We start from the raw sequence: 13419 nt of genomic DNA, 5'->3' as shown, positions 1-13419 counted from the left end.
GCAAAGAAAAACACACAAATAACATCAGCTGAAATACAGGACTCTCTGAAAACTAGCGGTGTGGCTGTTTTCAAAATGCACAATAAGGAGGCACTTGAAGAACAATGGGCTGCAGGGTCGAGTCACCAGAAGAAAGTCATTACTGTGCAAATGCCACAAAGTATCTAGTCTACAATACACAAAACAGCACAGAGACAAGCCTCAAAATTGGAGTGATGAGACCAAAATTGAACTTTTTGGCTACAACCATAAACGTTACATTTGGAGATAGGTCAACAAGGCCTAAGATGAAAGGAACACCATTCCTACTGTAAAGCACGGAGGTGGATCGCTGATGTTTCAGGGATGTGTGTGCTACAAATGCACAGGAAACTTGGTCAAAGAGGAATGCAGCACATTATCAGCAAATACTGGAGGCAAATTTGCACTCATCAGCCTGGAAGCTGCACATGGGACGTACTTGAACGTCCCAACATGACAACGATCTAAAACACAAGGCCGAGTCGACCTGTCATTGGCTACAGCAGAACAAAGTGAAGGTCCTGGCGTGGCCATCTCTGTCTTCTGACCTCAATATCATTGAGCCACTCTGGGGAGATCTCGAGCTCGCAGTTCATGCTAGACAGCCCAGGAATTTACAGGAACTGGAGTATTTTTTACCAAGAAGAGTGGGCAGCTTTACCATCTGAGGAAATAAAGAACCTCATCCACAACTACCACAAAAGACTTCAAGCTGTCATTGATGTTAGAGGGGGCAATACACGGTATTAAGAAATGGGGTGTGTGAACTTTTGATCAGGGTCATTTGGATGTTTTGGGTTGTCACTATGATTTTAAAAAGAGAAAACACAGTAGTCTGACAATAAATGGCTTCACCCAACCACTAACCATGAGTGGAGGAAAAGTTTTGGTATTATCATTCATATTCTCTGAAAAAAGCCCAAGAAAGTAAAAATTCTGTTGGGGGATGTAAACTTTTGAGCACAACTATATATATATAATTTTGGTATTACCAGATATATATGGCCCTCTGAATCAGGAGTACATTTGATTGAACTTCACGAGGAAAGGCGTTAAAAGGAAATAAAATTACAATAAGATTAATGGTGTTATTGAAATCTACAGTTAGCCTCACAAATAACAAGTCCCTATGTGATTATATGGACTGAGATATTTAAAAGTTATTGCTCTTGGAATAAGAGCAGAAAAAAACGAAAGTGCTAAAAGGAAAATTGGTCCAAACGGTGATAGATAATATAATATGAAGTAGTGGACAATTCCTTTAATATATCACTTTGCACAATTTCCTTTATGTTTCTACTCTATAGAAGATAGGTATGGTGGATTATATGTGACTATCTAGTTACAAAATACTGCAGAAATGGTGACATTCACACCCTAGTAAAAGTTAATATTGACCAAGGGGAGTCCCTATCCCTCTGACGCACGTCTTCTCCCACCATCTGAGACTGGACACATGTTGTGTCTCTATGGACAGGGCTTTTACTTGGCTTTTTCCCTTCAGTTGGATCTTGAGGAATTTCCTTCGACTATGGAACACCAAGAATTGGCGCCCTCCTCGCTCAAATAAAAGTGACAAGTTTAAAAAAATATTTCCTACAAGGATGATAATATCCAGTTAGGCAGAGTTGTCTCCGTTAATAATTAAACAGGCAGTATATGATAATCTTAAGGATGAGGAAATACCGCTCAGTCCCCAGTAAAGGATTGTTCACATGGGGCAGACACACTAGATTTTCTGTACTAATTTGTAGGTGGAAAATCTGCAGCACATTGTGTACTTTCGCAGCTTCCATTGAAAATCTGCAACAAAGTCTGTCACCGATGAATGTGATACTGAAAAATCCGAGTGAATAAACCCTAATGGAATGCTCACAAGGACTTCTCTTCTTTGGAGTTTGGAGCAAATTCTACTAAAAAACAAAATAATATTAGGATAGAATAATATTACGTAGAGGGCAGTCCCATTAATATGTCACATCTCAAAATCGCTTTTCTCTCAATACTGTAAGGGCCCTTCACACGTCCATTTTTCGTGTCCATATGCGGTCTGTTTTTTAAGGTCCCCAAATACGGACATGCGCACACATTATATTTAATGATGGTGCGCACATGTCAGATTTTTCACACGGACCGTGAGTCATGTGAAAAACCTACAGACATGTCTTTTTTTTCAGCAACATGGGTCGCAAACTGTCCCGCATACGTGCACACTGATGACACGTACGGGCCCCTGGGAAAAAGCAGTACAGTTCTCGCTGATCCCAGGTGCCGGCTGCTGAAGGCTGCTCTCATCCTTGTCGCTTGGTCTACCTGACATCAGCGCGACCAGGAGACAATGATGGGAGTTTTATTGTATTCAGCACCCGCTGTGTACCTCCTGTGTAAAATTAAGAATTAAATAAAAAAAAATGGTGTTGGCTCCAATATAATTTTCATAACCAGCAAAGGGAAAGCCCACTGCTGGGGGCTGATGTTAATAATCCGGGAAATGAGACAATATCCCAAAAGGTTTCCAGGCTATTAATCACATCTCACAGCTGTTTGCTTAGTCTGAAATGGTTAATTTATGGGAGACAACAAAAAAATGATGTGGGGTCCCCTTTAAATTTTAGCCAGCAAAAGCTAAACAGACAGCTTCTGGTTGATATTAATAGTCTGGGAAGGGGTCAGGAATATCTCCCCCTCCCGGACTAATAACCTAAGCCACCCCAGTAAAGACACATCCATAAGACTGGCCAAATGTCACTCTTATCCTCAATCTTCCCTCTTGCCCTAGTGCAGTGGCCAGTGGGTGAGGGGGTTCGGGTTGATGTCAGCTTTATATTGTCAGCCGACATCAAGCCCAGGAGTTAGTAATGGAGAGGCGTCTATATGACACCCCCATTACTAACCCCATAATAAGTATTGAAATAAACACACAGCCACAATAAAGTCCTTTAATTGACATAAATACTCCGCATCATCATTTTGCAATTTATTACTGTAGAAATGAAAATAATAAAGAACCATATTCCTCGCCTGTCCGATGATAATCTATTTGTCCCATGCTGTAATCCGTCTCTGCTACATTTGTATTACATGGCTGAGCAGTGGCATGATGTGACTACTAGCCATGAATCCAGGACACACTGAGCTGAGCTTGGGGCGAAGCTTCATTTCGAGCAGTGACATTATAGAGGTTACCGCTGGTCACTGACAGCTGTTCCCACCCTCAGTTCACTGTGAGTCAAAAGATGAATTGCCGTTACCTTCATTAAGTCGCCGCTAGCACCGTAAGAAATTTCTCACGGTGCTAGCAGTGATCTCATTCAGGTCACCACAGTTATCGGGCCGCTCACAATGAGTTGCCCATAGGAAGCATCAATGACCGTCGGTAACCTCAATGACGTAACCACAAGTCACTGAAGCTGCGCTCTGATGCTCAGCTCAGTGTCTCCTGAATGTCAGGCTGAGAGGTCGCATCATGTCACTGCTCAGCAATGTAATCCAGATGTAGCAGAGATGGATTACAGTGTGGGACAAATGAGCGACAGGGTGAGGAATATGGTATCTTTTACTTTTAATTTAACCTTAATAAATAGGTAAAAGAATGTGCGGAGTGTTAAAGGAGTCTGTGTCTTTCTTTCAATTAAAGGACTTTATTTTGGCTGTGTATTTTTCAAAATATGACTATGGGGATAGTAATGGGGGCGTTATAGACTCATTTCCATTACTAACCCATGGGCTTGATGTCAGCGGCCATAAATCAGATGACATCAGCCCCAACCCTATTACTATACTTGCCACTGCACCAGAGCAAGTGGGGAGAGCGAGGCTAAGCCCCAGATTTGGAGCATCTTATGGATGCAGCATTTCTAGGGCCACTGAGGGCTGGCGTTATTAGCCTGGGAGGGGGACAATGTCTCTGGCCCCTTCCCAGCCTATTAATATCAGCTCGCAGCTGTCTGTTTAGCCTTTGCTGGTTAAAATTTATAGGGGGATCCTGCATATTTTTTTTTCTGGGGTCACCCTGTAAACTAACCAGTAAAAGGCTAAGCAAGCAACTGTGAGCTGCTATTAATAGCCTGGAACATTTAGGGCTATTGGCCCCTTTCCCAGATTATTGATAACAGCTCCCAGCGGTCGGCTTTCTATCGGCTGGTTATGATAATTGCAATGGCGCCTACAACATATTTTTTTAATTAATTAACTTTTTTATCTATCTATTATCTCTCTATCTATTTATGTATCTATCTATTATCTATGTATTATCTATCTGTCTATCATCTATGTATCTATCTATTTATCTATTATCTATCTATTACTTATCTATAATCTAGCTATTATCTATCATGTTCCTCATCGCTATCCATTTCTATCTTTGAATATCTTTAATACAAAAATCTCTTTAATTTCTATGCTGCATTTCACTCTGACACATGGACACAGACATGAAGCGGATGTCACACACGTACACATGGATGGCACACTTACACGGACCACGGATCTCACCAGTACTTTTTTCCCAGTGCCAAGGTCACAGGACGTGTGAAGGAGACCTAAGGTAGATAGGTATGATGGCTTACATGAGAATCTCTGACTATGAAATACTGCAGAAATGGTGACATTCACACCCAGTAAAAGTTAATAATGACCAAGGGCGTCCCTATCCCTCTGACGCAGGTCTTCTCCCACCATCTGAGACTGGACACATCTTGTGTCTCTATGGACAGGGCTTTTACTTGTTTTTTTCTGTTCAGTTGCAGAAAACCTGGATCATGAGGAATTTACGTCAACGATGGAAGACCAAGAATTGGAGCCCTCCACCCCAATCCGATGTAAGTGACAAGATTTAAAGAATATTTCCAACAAGAATGAGAATATCCAGTTAGCCAGAGTCGTCTCCAGTAACAATTAATAAGGCAGTATATGATAATCTCAAGGAGGAGGAAATACCGCCCAGTCCCCTGTAAAAGATTGTTCACATGGGGCAGATGCACTGTAGATTTTCTGTAGAAATTTTTAGGTGGAAAATCTGCAGCAAATTACGTACTTTATTTGCTGCTTTCATTGTAATCTGTAACACGGTGCGCCTGCAAAATATGGAAATTTTATTGAAATCCGTAGATGAATTTGATGCTGAAAAATCCATGTGTGAATAAACCCTAAGGGGATTATTGTCCTTGGAGTTTGATTTTACTTCAAAATTCATGTGAAAAACCCCACTTCAAATACTAAATGAATAAACGTCTGACTGATTTGTGAGGAAACATTCGCACAGTGCAGACATCTGGAGCTGGTCTCATCCATGTGTTTTCTCCACATCAGACGGCCATGTTATAAGCAATTCTCCTCCCCGATAACGTCCAGACACCATAAAAGGTTTTTTAATTCCTGCTAGTAGAAGTCAGATACTTCAGACATAGTGGAGAAGAAGAGGAGGATACATTTTACAGCTTAGCATCTTAGCTAGCTAGTAAGTAGGGGTAAGTAGTAATAGTGTAACACCCCAGAAAGCTGGTTGTTACAGTGGTGTTGCCTTCCTTACGGGGAGGGTGATGCCATACCTGGAAGCGAGGAGGATCCCTTTAACAGGTGGTACATACATGCAACGTGTTCTGATTCCAGGCCAGAAGGGGGAGCTCTGAATCCGGTTTCAGGGGAGCTTCCCCAGGTATATATATTCTAGTTTGGAGGAGGAGTTACGCAGTCTGTGCAGACAGTGAGAGAGACTGTTAGAGGAGAGTGAGCAGGAGAGCTGGGGCCGTGCAGCCATGTGGTGCTGCAGCTCCAGGCCAGAGAGGAAAAGAAGACAGCATTGTATTTGTAGAACGTGCCTGAGGGGAGAAGCACAGGAGATATAAGGAGCTGGAAGAGAGCTGCGACTGAGCTCCTTCCAGGCTGGAGCGCAAGAACCGGGCACCGGGAGCCAAAGGCTTTGTGGAACTGTATGTCCCATAGCAGATCCGGAGGGCAGAAGACTTCAGGTCGTCTGTCCGCACCCACACCCAAAGGTACAGCAACATACAGAGCCTGGAGTCATCTTAAAGACACCTGTAAAGAGGCTAGCGTTGCCTACCATACGGGTAGTGTCTTAGGACAGAGTAAGAGAGGAGCATGTGAGGAGCCATAGGCAGCAAGAAGGAAGGCTTACAACCTCACCTGAAAGGGGGATCTATAATCGCTTCCAGGCTGACCGGACCTCACCAACACGTGTTACCGGTACCCTGGACTGTGGCTGTAAACCACCAGTAAACAGGTAAAGAGACTGCAACCTTGTGACCTCTGATACTTTCTGGCACCACACCATCCTTGCCTACTACACCGGGAGCCCTGGTGACCCAACTTCATCTGTGGGAAGCTATACCATCCTTGCTGCAGTGCCATCACCCCCAGAGGATCCCTTTAAGTAGCGTCGGTCATCCCTGACCAAATACCACAGGTGGCAACACAAACATTCTTATTCCTAAAAACCCCTTTCAAGACCTTCCATTTAATTTGGGTGCCCAGTGCCATGGACCAGGTCGCTGCCTCCATGACTTCCCGTTTAATGACCACCGGACCTGGTACCGAGTAACCCATAGGTGCTGGCGGGCGTTTCAATAGTGTTTACCTGCAGACATACTGGTAATTTGCAGTTTAACAACCTTTTCAATTCTGTTCAGTGGTATAACTGTAAGAGTGTCTACAGGGAGAGAATGAAGATACAAAATCCATAGAATGAATAATGGCACTCTCAGTATATTATCTCCCATGATTTCAGCAGAGCTTTGCAAGAGCAGCAGAGAGCAGTGCGTGCAATGTGAAAACCATACAGAAAAGAAAAAAATTGCAGCACTCACCAAAATCCATGATTTTATTTCTAAAGATTAATCAGCAGCGGGGAGGTACTGGAAAGTCCCGGTAACAGTAGTTTCATGCAATGTAAGACCAAGAAGAAGCGCGCACTTAGCGAAACTGTTGTACTTTCCAGTCTTTCACAAGCCGTCTCGCTGCTTTTAAATCTTTTGAAATAAAATCATGGATTTTTTTTATGACCGGTGAGAGCTGCAATTCTCTTCTTCTCTGTAGGGTTTAGAAAATGAAGTTATATTCTCTCTGTAGCCGCTAGTGATCAGTCCGGGCTCAGTACGGAGTGAGGAAGCTGGAATGGCTCATCTTTCACCTTGACTGACAGTCAGCACGCATGTGGAGCGCCCCCACACCGCCGCAGGGCCGAGGGGTACCCGGAGCCGGGCCTCTGAGAGTCTCTGTTCAGTCCTGGGGTTGTCACGGTGGCTAGACCCGGTCCGTGGCCCTGTCTGTCAGTGGGGGACGTCCGGTGCAATAAGTGGTGATAGTGGTGCAGTTGTGGGGTGCAGGTCGCGGTAAATAACGAGGACACCAGGTTGCAGTCTCTTTACCTCTTTACTGAAGATCTCTGAGTCCTCAGTCCAGAATACGGTTCACCAGGCTGCGCAAGTCCGGCCGGTCCAATGGCACCTCCAGAGTTCTCTTCACAGGAGGAAATCGGTGCCTTCCTTCTAGCGCTATGTGTTGCAGTCCTTCCCTGCTGTGCTTATGGAAAGTACCCCACAACTGTTGTGTCCGTTTCTTAAGTTCCCTCACAACTCGACTAGATGATGTTCTGCTAATCCTCCGTCCCTCCCTGAGGTTCGGGTAGGAACGGCACCCGTTTGACGGGTAGGCTCGGAGCTCTTCCGGGACCCTAGAGACGCCCCTCTCCACAAGTTGCCCCCCAAGACTTCATAGGTGATTTGAGTTAGACAGCCCGCCTGAGACTGACTGTCCTGCCGCTGTTTAGAGTATTGCTTGAAGCTGAATGTTATAATACTCTCTCGGCGTTCCGGCCACCGGTAGTGCGCCTCAGTAGGATGTTGCTTCGGTCTTACAGCACGACTCCTACTGGTATTTCTCCTTTTGCGTGATCCCGTTTCTCACTCAGCACAATCTATCTCGCTTCTAGTCCTTCCTTGGGCACCGCCGCTATGCTGAGCAGGCACGGTCCCGTTACGTTCGTTCAAGTTGCCAAGCCTCTGTCAGGATCCCACCCCTGACAGAGACCCTACTGTATCTTCCCCCACAACACCCTCTGCCACAAGGTGTTGCCTGGTTCCAACCCAGTCAGCTTTCTCCCACTAACTTCCTGCCTGACCCCCAGTTTACCCACTATGGTGGGGAGTGGCCTAGTGAATAGAACCCTTAGCTCCCCCCGGAGGCCCGACTGTGAAATGTATTGGTGTCTGTGATACCTGATCAGATGAACTCCTTCAGTGCCATCAGACGTACCATAGCTCCCCATAGTGGCGGAGCCACAGTACTGCAACGACCAGGACTCTGGGGCGCTGCACATGCTACATAGCAAGATGTTCGTCAAAGAGCAAGGGGAGTGATTTTAACATGTTTAAGTTTTTGCAAATAGCATGTGCAGCAGACTCAGCGGTCTGGTCCCACATTGGAGTGACAACTGCGAACTTCGTGAAATGATCTATCATCATTAGGCAATGTTCATATCCCTGGTGTGCTGGGCCAATAGTCAGATAGTCCACCATTAGCACTTCCATCGGGGCAGAAGTCACTATGGTCTGGGTGGGAGCCCTCTGTTCTGGTGGTTTGGCCAATTCGCAGCTTCTACAACCCCTGGTAAAAATTATATAATCACCGGCCTTGCAGGATGTTCATTCAGTTGTTTAATTTTGTAGAAAAAAAGCCGATCACAGACATGGCACAAAACTAAAGTAATTTCAAATGGCAACTTTCTGGCTTTAATAAACACTAAAAGAAATCAAGAACAAAAAATGTGGTAGTCAGTAATGGTTACTTTTTTAGAACAAGCAGAGGGAAAAAATTATGGAATCACTCAATGATGTAGGAAATAATTATGGAATCATGAAAAACAAACACCGACTACACCCGGGCCGCAGCGCTAAGTTCGGGGATTGTATAAAAGGCTCCCCTGTGAGACAATGGCCACCCCCTGACGAAGGATTAAGATCCGAAACACGCGTCGGGGTGCGCTACTACGGGACCTGGCTGACCCTTTCATTAAGGTATATTGCGTGCATATCCCTAGCTCCTCTTTTTTTACACTGTGCACTTAGGCTATTTTGCTGCGGGGCTCTTATTATATTCCCTTTACAGAGGAATACTCTGCAGCTTGCACTGCACAATTAAGGCATGTGCGGACACCTGGTGCTGCGGTGCTGTCAATACATTTTAGTTCTCCTACATATATATCGGCAGTTTCGAATTTATATCATTTTTCACATTATATGTTGCAGCATTGATGATTGTCACTCTGCACATTTGCTATTGCAGTTACACATATGATTTTTTTTTTTTTTCACACACAAGCTGAGATATATTGGCATAATCTTGCCTTTTTTCCCTTGCCACTTTGCACTTTATATTTTGATATTTTGCACCTTGTATGATTTGCACTATATATTATGTTGCATTATATGTAGGGGTGGAAAAAACATTGGCAGCTCCTGATATTCTGCTACTTTGCACTTTAAATATTGTAATTTGCACATACTACCTTTGGTATGTTATACATTGTTGTTTTTTTCATATATAATAGTGTACATTGACCTATATCATAGTATATACACAACATAGGCAATTGATATATAAGTCTGTATGCTGTATTGCACATATATATTTTATTTATTTTATCTTTTTTTAGTGATTATTTTTTTAGGGGATGCACTAACCCTATATCTATATATAAATATAATTGGGTCAGCCTTCACCATTTCCCTTTTATTAAATTTTAATTCAATTTTTAAAAATGTTCTTGTCCTGTTGTGCGCACAATTGTAATATTAATTTTGCCAATCATATATAATAAAGGCATTTTTTATATCTATTCTTGGCTTGGTGACTTTTCTGGGTACTTCTATATATTGGCTGAGTTTGGTGTTAGCTCCACAACATAGTATTGCTCCCTGTAAACTTAGGGAGGTTACTTAACATGACCCCCAGGGATATGCTGGCCCTAGGGGCCCCTCCTGCTGCTTGGTCTGCCGCCTCCGCCTCCGAGCTTTTGAACAACATCCTGCCAACTACGCCAAGTGTAAAAACGCAGGAATCGGGATGTTGTCACGGACCAGAGGCAGATCAAGGGTTAACAGATTTTTTTCACAAATTTAACTCCACTCAGGGAGGGAAAGATATGAGAGGGCAGGGTTAAATGGGATAGGTTCTGGAAAAGGGCCCCAGGGAAAACAGATGCAAGGGGAAATGTTCAGGAAAAGAAGTAGTAGGATAAAACTTATCAGTCTGCCGGCTTCCTGATTGCAGCTCCTCGGTCTCCAACGTTGGCACTGACAACAGCGGCACGTGAAGTCTCTGGGTGGTCCTGGGTAGCCTGAGGTCAGGTTCCTCGAAGAGAGTACAGAGACTTTGCTGCACAAGTCGGGTACTTGTACCCGTGATTTCTGGGTAATGATCGCAGTCCTGCTATCGGTCCTGACTGCGGCTTTGCAGCGCAGGGATGTGTTCCGCGATGTCAGCGGGCAAGGAATCGATAAGCTCTAACTCAGTCACTGACGCTGGACTAGGTCGTGCACGCGCAGCAGTCACAGGTCTCACGTATGGTTCACCTCCTGGTACAAAGAACGCCGGGCGTGTAATAGTCTGTCGTCTACTTACGAGATGCTGCGCTCTCCAGGCGCCTGAACCTCACCCTGCTGCGCACTCAGTCTCCCCGCCAGAAATGCTGACACTTTTCCGCACGCAGCCCTTTTTATGCCTGACCTGCCCCCTGCTGACAAGTGTAAATGTCGGTCCGGGTCAGAAAGCTTTCCCCTGTGCAACAATGGTGACCATCCCGACAGTTCCGTGGTACCAGCGCAACAAAGGTACCCCCAGTCTGGATCATCCTCATACATAGGCATCCATCAAACGTCAGTAGTGTCTTCCTCATGTAAGACTGTGGCCATCAAAATTCTCCCAGTGAGAAAAGTTGTTGGCCTGTCTCCTGTGCACAGCTGCGCGCTTTTATATTCAATTTGTGGGGAACCAAGGTCCACTACATCCTATATAACATTTAGCGGGGGCACATGACCACCCAACAACCCTCTACATGCACACGACCAGGGACGTTCTGCGTACACACTGAAGCCGTGCAGAATGCGGACAGATTTTTGCTCAGATGCAGCTCAAAACTCCCCATATAGAAAGCAGCTATGGCATAAAGGGATATTTCAGTTTTGGAAAACAACCTTCCCCGGCTGCAGCTTGTTTTGAAAAACAAACACGTTACTTCCTTTCCACCGGTTCAGCTTTGCTAATCATCTGCTGCTATCAGTCTTTGCTATTGTCTGCAGCACTGAAGTAGCTTCGACAGCACTGCAGGCAATCAGTGAGCATAATGGCTCCGCCTAGGTTGACAGCCTGAATCGCTGAGTTCACTGATTGGCTGCAGTGCTGTCAATGTGAAATCAACACTACAGACAGTACCAACACCGGGAGAAAGGAGAAGCAGCAAAGATAACCCACTGGACTCAGGTAGTTTTATTTTTTTGTTTTAAACAAACTGCAGCCAGGAGACCATAAAATCCCTTTAAGAAGCAGTTGGATGTTCATTAGGATGTTGTTTGTGAGCAGATTACTGGTATAACCCGCTCAATCTTCCATGTCTCACCTTCTCTTGTTAGATAGGAACCTCGCACTTCATGGTCGAGCCACTCAGTCTTCGATTGTAAATAATGTGAAATACGGCTTTCAGTCAATGGCAATAAACGCAATAGATGGAAATCTGGACTCAGATTTTAGTCACGGATCCTGCTCTCACACAGACGGCGACTTTTCTCCCTGGTGGAGGGTGGACTTGCTGAAGTCTTACAGAATTAACCGCATAACCATCACGAACAGGAATGACTGCTGTGAAGAACGGCTGAACGGGGCCGAAATCCTTGTTGGAGACTCGTTGTACAACAATGGGAACAATAATCCAAGGTGAGAACGAGCGGCTACAGATTCCGATTTCTCATGTGTCTTATATATGTTCCAAAGAGCATATATTTGTGGCCCTCACCACATTAAAATCCATGAAAATATTTATTTCATCTATATATATAACAGTTGGGCGATAAATGGCAACAAGACTCTCCAGACTCATCTGTCTCCTCCAGACTTTTCTGTCCTCTAATGACTCCTCTGTCCTCTCCAGGCTCTTGTTTCTCCTCCACATTCCTCTGTCCTTTACAAACCTCTGTATTTTCCAGACTTCACTGTCCTCTTCAGAATCTTCTTTTTTTTTTCTTCAGACTCCTCTGTCATCTACAGACTTTTCTGTCTCCTCCAGACTTTTCTGTCCTCTAATGACTCCTCTGTCATCTCCAGACTTTTCTGTACTCTCCGGATGCTATAATCTGTTCTAGACTCCTTAGTTCTTTCCAGACTTCTCTCTCCTATCCAGATCTTTCTGTTTTCTCCAAACTCTGCTTTTTCCTCCAGTCTCCTCTGTCCTCTCCAACCTCTCCTTTCTCCTCCAAACTCCGAAGTTTTCTCCAGACCCCTGTGTCCTATGAACACCTCTCTGTAGACCAGACTCTTCTTTCTCCTCCAAGCTCCTCTGTCCTTTCCAGACGTCTATGTCCTTCAGACTCTCAATAGCCAACACTTCTGTTCTTTTCAGGCTTCTCTCCCATCTTCACTTCATTCTCCACTCTCTGATACCTCATCTTCCTTGGAATTCAAGGGTTTGAATTCAAGCTATGTTTGAATCCATGTGCCGCTGACTTACACTAACCTCAGGGAGAAGGTTCATCACTGGGCGATGTTTACTCCTTGAAGCTACCAAAAGGTCCATAACAGCCAGGCCTAGTGCGCTCTTCTATACAGTATACAGATATGACTTTATGGAAGGACTCCAACCTATCATGGTTCCTATTACAGGTGTGCAGTGGTGACGACAATTCCACGTGGAGCAACTAAAGTCTTCTTGTGCCACGATATGGTGGGGAGATATGTCAACGTCATTGTGCGTGGAAGAAAGGAATATCTTCATATGTGCGAAGTTCAGGTTTTTGGAGATCTCTAATGAAGTAGAATGCATGCTGATAATTGACATATACAAGTGCATAATATCATGAAATAAAGGCATTCACATATAAAATGCATGATGTCCAATTCCTTCCTGCCTGGAGTTCATAGGATGAGTTTCCATGCTCACCATGATTAGTTCATGTTTAGGGGTTTGTCATAAAGGATAGCTCAGACAATGACTTTCACCACTATAGCCAAGGTTGGTGAAGGCACATCACATCACTTTATTATATTATAGTGGTTTACTGCTAAATTATGCCGCCTAACAGTGCATCCTACCAGTAACTATACAATATTCACATTATCAAAGCACAAAGTTTTCAAATTATAACTTTAAGAACCAATTGCCAAAATACAAAG

The 13419-nt window shown here is 44.3% G+C and overlaps 1 protein-coding gene across 1 annotated transcript in view; it reads left to right on the top strand.

Moving 5' to 3' along the window:
* LOC143808800 (fucolectin-like) overlaps positions 1-13110 on the top strand; it is a 113855-nt gene extending 100745 nt beyond the window's left edge. The window contains exons 3-5 of the mRNA XM_077291843.1: positions 4764-4841; positions 11667-11967; positions 12910-13110. Coding sequence (XP_077147958.1) covers positions 4764-4841; positions 11667-11967; positions 12910-13054 — 524 coding nt within the window. The 3' untranslated portion in view covers positions 13055-13110. The remainder of the gene's footprint in view (positions 1-4763; positions 4842-11666; positions 11968-12909) is intronic.
* The last annotated feature ends 309 nt before the right edge of the window (positions 13111-13419 follow it).

This window comes from Ranitomeya variabilis, chromosome 2 (assembly GCF_051348905.1).
Source record: "Ranitomeya variabilis isolate aRanVar5 chromosome 2, aRanVar5.hap1, whole genome shotgun sequence".
Taxonomy (NCBI): Eukaryota; Metazoa; Chordata; class Amphibia; order Anura; family Dendrobatidae; genus Ranitomeya; species Ranitomeya variabilis.
This window is presented reverse-complemented; position numbering and strand designations above follow the sequence as displayed.